The sequence below is a fragment of the Salvelinus sp. IW2-2015 genome, unplaced genomic scaffold (genome assembly GCF_002910315.2).
Source record: "Salvelinus sp. IW2-2015 unplaced genomic scaffold, ASM291031v2 Un_scaffold3359, whole genome shotgun sequence".
NCBI lineage: Eukaryota > Metazoa > Chordata > Actinopteri > Salmoniformes > Salmonidae > Salvelinus > Salvelinus sp. IW2-2015.
In genome coordinates this window covers 135,593-139,100 of record NW_019944642.1, presented here as the reverse complement: position 1 = coordinate 139,100, position 3,508 = coordinate 135,593, and the positions used below count along the sequence as shown (strand labels likewise).

At 40.4% G+C, this 3,508-nt stretch overlaps 1 protein-coding gene across 1 annotated transcript in view; it reads right to left on the bottom strand.

Moving 5' to 3' along the window:
- Positions 1-1,465: 1,465 nt before the first annotated feature.
- LOC112075729 (zinc finger protein ZFP2-like) overlaps positions 1,466-3,508 on the bottom strand; it is a 12,707-nt gene continuing 10,664 nt past the window's right edge. The window contains exon 2 of the mRNA XM_070441039.1: positions 1,466-2,765. Within this exon, the coding sequence (XP_070297140.1) occupies positions 1,756-2,765 (1,010 nt within the window). The 3' untranslated portion in view covers positions 1,466-1,755. The remainder of the gene's footprint in view (positions 2,766-3,508) is intronic.

Below are 3,508 nucleotides of genomic sequence, written 5' to 3'. Positions count from 1 at the left end.
TATAGTTGTTAAAAACATCATAATGTAGTTAATTTGAACCGTTTTATAGCAATTTATATCCGTTTAGTGCGATTTTGAGGAATTCTTTTGTGTGCACTCTGAAAGTTTGGACACGTTTTGGGGTGTCGGTCGTTGGTGGTGGACATTTCGAAGGGAACGAGGACATCTATCGCCAAAAGACGTTTATAACATAGAAAGGATACATTGCCCAAGAATCTGATGGAAGAACAGCTCAAAGTAGCAATATTTAATATGATAAATCGTGTTTCTGTCGAAATATTTTTAAACGATATTTCGCCATTTTGTTTGGTATAGCTTCACTGGCCAACCCTGTATTGAAAAGTAAGGATAATTTTAAAATGTAAATCAGCGGTTTGCATTAAGAACTAATTTGTCTTTCGATGCTTCAACCCTGTATTTTTTAGTCAAGTATATGATTAGCTTTCAATTAAACTAGATCACTCGATAGATGACGTCAGACATATTGAGCGTCTTGATTTCCTAGTATTTTTTATGTGTGTAACCACGGTTTTGTATGGCTAAATATGCACCTTTTCGAACAAACTGTATATGTATATTGTAAAATGATGTTACAGGAGTGTCATCGGAAGAATCTGAGAAGGTTAGTGAAAAAATAATATATATTTTGGGCGGTGATTACGTTATAGCGCTCTTTGGCTGGAATCGATGCTCTGGTAACGTTTGCACATGTGGTATGCTAACTTATCGATTTATTGTGTTTTCGCTGAAAAACGCTTAGAAAATCTGAAATATGGTCTGGAAATCACAAGAACTGGGTCTTTCATTGCTATGCTTTGTCTATTTTTATGAAATGTTTTATGATGAGTAAATTGGTCATACACGTTGCTCTATCTAGTAATTCTAGTCGATTTGTGATGGGTGGTGCAATTGTAAACTGTGATTTCTACCAAATATGCACTGTTTTCTAACAAAAACTATCTATACCATGAATATGTTATCAGACTGTCATCTGAAGAGGTTTTTTCTTGGTTAGTGGATATCAATATCTTAGTTGAGCCGAATTGGATAGCACCTGAAGGAGTAAGAAACTGATGGAGTTAGAATAGTGGTGTATTTTGCTAACGTGTTTAGCTAATAGATTTACATATTTTGTCTCCCTGTAAAACATTTTAAAAATCTGAAATGGTGGCTTTATTCACAAGATCTGTATCTTTCATCTGGTGTCTTGGACTTGTGATTTAATGATATTTAGATGCTACTATCTACTTGTGAAGCTATGCTAGGTATGCTAATCAGTGTGTGGGGGGGTGGGGGGTGCTCCCGGACCCGGGGTAGAGGCTCGTTAAAGCCACACTCTGTAAGATACATAGATGCAACTGAAATGTAAACGATAGATGATTTGTAGAGGAATGAGGTACACTCAGTCACACAGACAAACACATAGAAGACCCAGAGGCAGAGTTTGTAAAGGACCATTTAATGACCTTCCATAATATGAAAATTATAGTTTTAACTATGTTTTGAGGCTTATACAATGTTTGTTTACATTTACATTGTTTACATTTACATCGTTTACAAACATTGGAGCAAATCAAGCATGTATTTTGAAATCTGAGTATGACAGTTGAACGAAGCTCTTGAGGCATTTAATAAGTTATATTCATCAAGAATCAATGAGTATATTTATAAGTTTAAAAAAAGTAGGCAGCAACTAAGGATTCTAGCATCGAACCAAGTTGATGTTATGTGACATGAACAAAAACACATTCTCAGTCAAAAACATAAGTCAGAACATAGCTTCTTCATTCTCTCATGTGCTTTCAGGCACCACAACCGGCTAAAACTCTTTCCACACCGAGAACAGTGGTATGGCTTCTCTCCCGTGTGTGTCCTCTCATGCTCCTTTAGGCTCCCTAACTGGGTAAAACTCTTTCCACAATGAGAGCACATTGGTTTTTCACCTGTGTGTATTCTTTCATGCGCTTTTAAATGACACCGTTGGATAAATCTCTTTCCACACTGAGAGCATTTAAAAGGCCTCTCTACAGAGTGTGTTCTCTCATGTTTTGTCAGGTCCCATGGTGATAAAAACACATTTTCACATTGGGAGCATTGATACGGCTTCTCTACAGTGTGTGATCTTTTATGCCTTTTTAAGTTCCCTAAATGGGTAAAACTCTTTCCACACAGGGAGCAATAGTAAGGCTTCACTCCTGTGTGTGTCCTCTCATGCTCTTTCAGTTGCCCTGGCCAGCTAAAATTCTTTCCACACTGGGAACAGAGGTATGGCTTCTCCCCTGTGTGTGTTCTCTTATGTGATTTCAGGGCTCCTGATGAAACATATCTATTTTCACACTGGGAGCAGTGGTAGGGCTTCTCCCCTGTATGTGTCATTTCATGCATTTTCAGTTTCCTTAACTGGATAAAACCTTTTCCACACTGGGAGCAGTAATAACACTTCTCCCCTGTGTGCGTTCTCTTGTGTTCTTTCAGGTGGCTTAACCGGATAAAACTCTTTCCACACTGGGAGCAGTGATGAGGCTTTTCCCCTGTGTGTGTCCTCGCATGTTCTTTTARGTTCCATARCCTTGTAAAACTCTTTCCACACTGCGAACATTCGTAGGGCTTTTCTCCTGTGTGTGTAGTCTCATGCTTTTTAAGGCTCCCATACTTGGTAAAACTCTTTCCACATTGGGAAGAGTTGCGTCGTCTTGCTGGTTTGGATGTCTCTGGTTCTTCTGAAAGACACTTTTCGCTGTCAGCGTGAGAGTCTTGTCTCTCTCCTGCCAAAGACAAAGAGTATTWAGTTAAATACTAAACTGAAGACCTGAAACAAACCTGAATGATACCTAGGGTTTAATCCAGACTAGGTCTCTCAAAATCCTGAGTTCAGTTTGTAGAACATTTTAAAACATCCTGGTTGGGTTCTGGAATGCGTGGCTATATTTGAAATGACGGACATCTTTTCAAATAATTGTCAACACATAGCCCAATGTTAAAGTGTGAGAGGTTCACTGTAGCGTAATCTGTCCGTTCACACTTCACCCGTGGGAAGGAACATGGCTGCTCTCAACACCAGACAACAGAAGGAGTTGGCCACTACTCTCCAAGAGACTGGGAAGGAACATGGCTGCTTTCCCAGTCTCTTGGAGAGTAGTGGCCAACTCCTTCTGTTGTCTGGTGTTGAGAGCAGCCATGTTCCTTCCTCACGTCTCTTGGAGAGTAGTGGCCAACTCCTTCTGTTGTCTGGTGTTGAGAGCAGCCATGTTCCTTCCTCAGAGTCTCTTGGAGAGTAGTGGCCAACTCCTTCTGTTGTCTGGTGTTGAGAGCAGCCATGTTCCTTCCACAGTCTCTTGGAGAGTAGTGGCAACTCCTTCTGTTGTCTGGTGTTGAGCAGCCATGTTCCTTCCCAGTCTCTTGGAGGTAGTGGCCAACTCCTTCTGTTGTCTGGTGTTGAGGCAGCCATGTTCCTTCCTCCAGTCTCTTGGAGAGTAGTGGCACTCCTTTCTGTTGTCTGGTGGGTGAG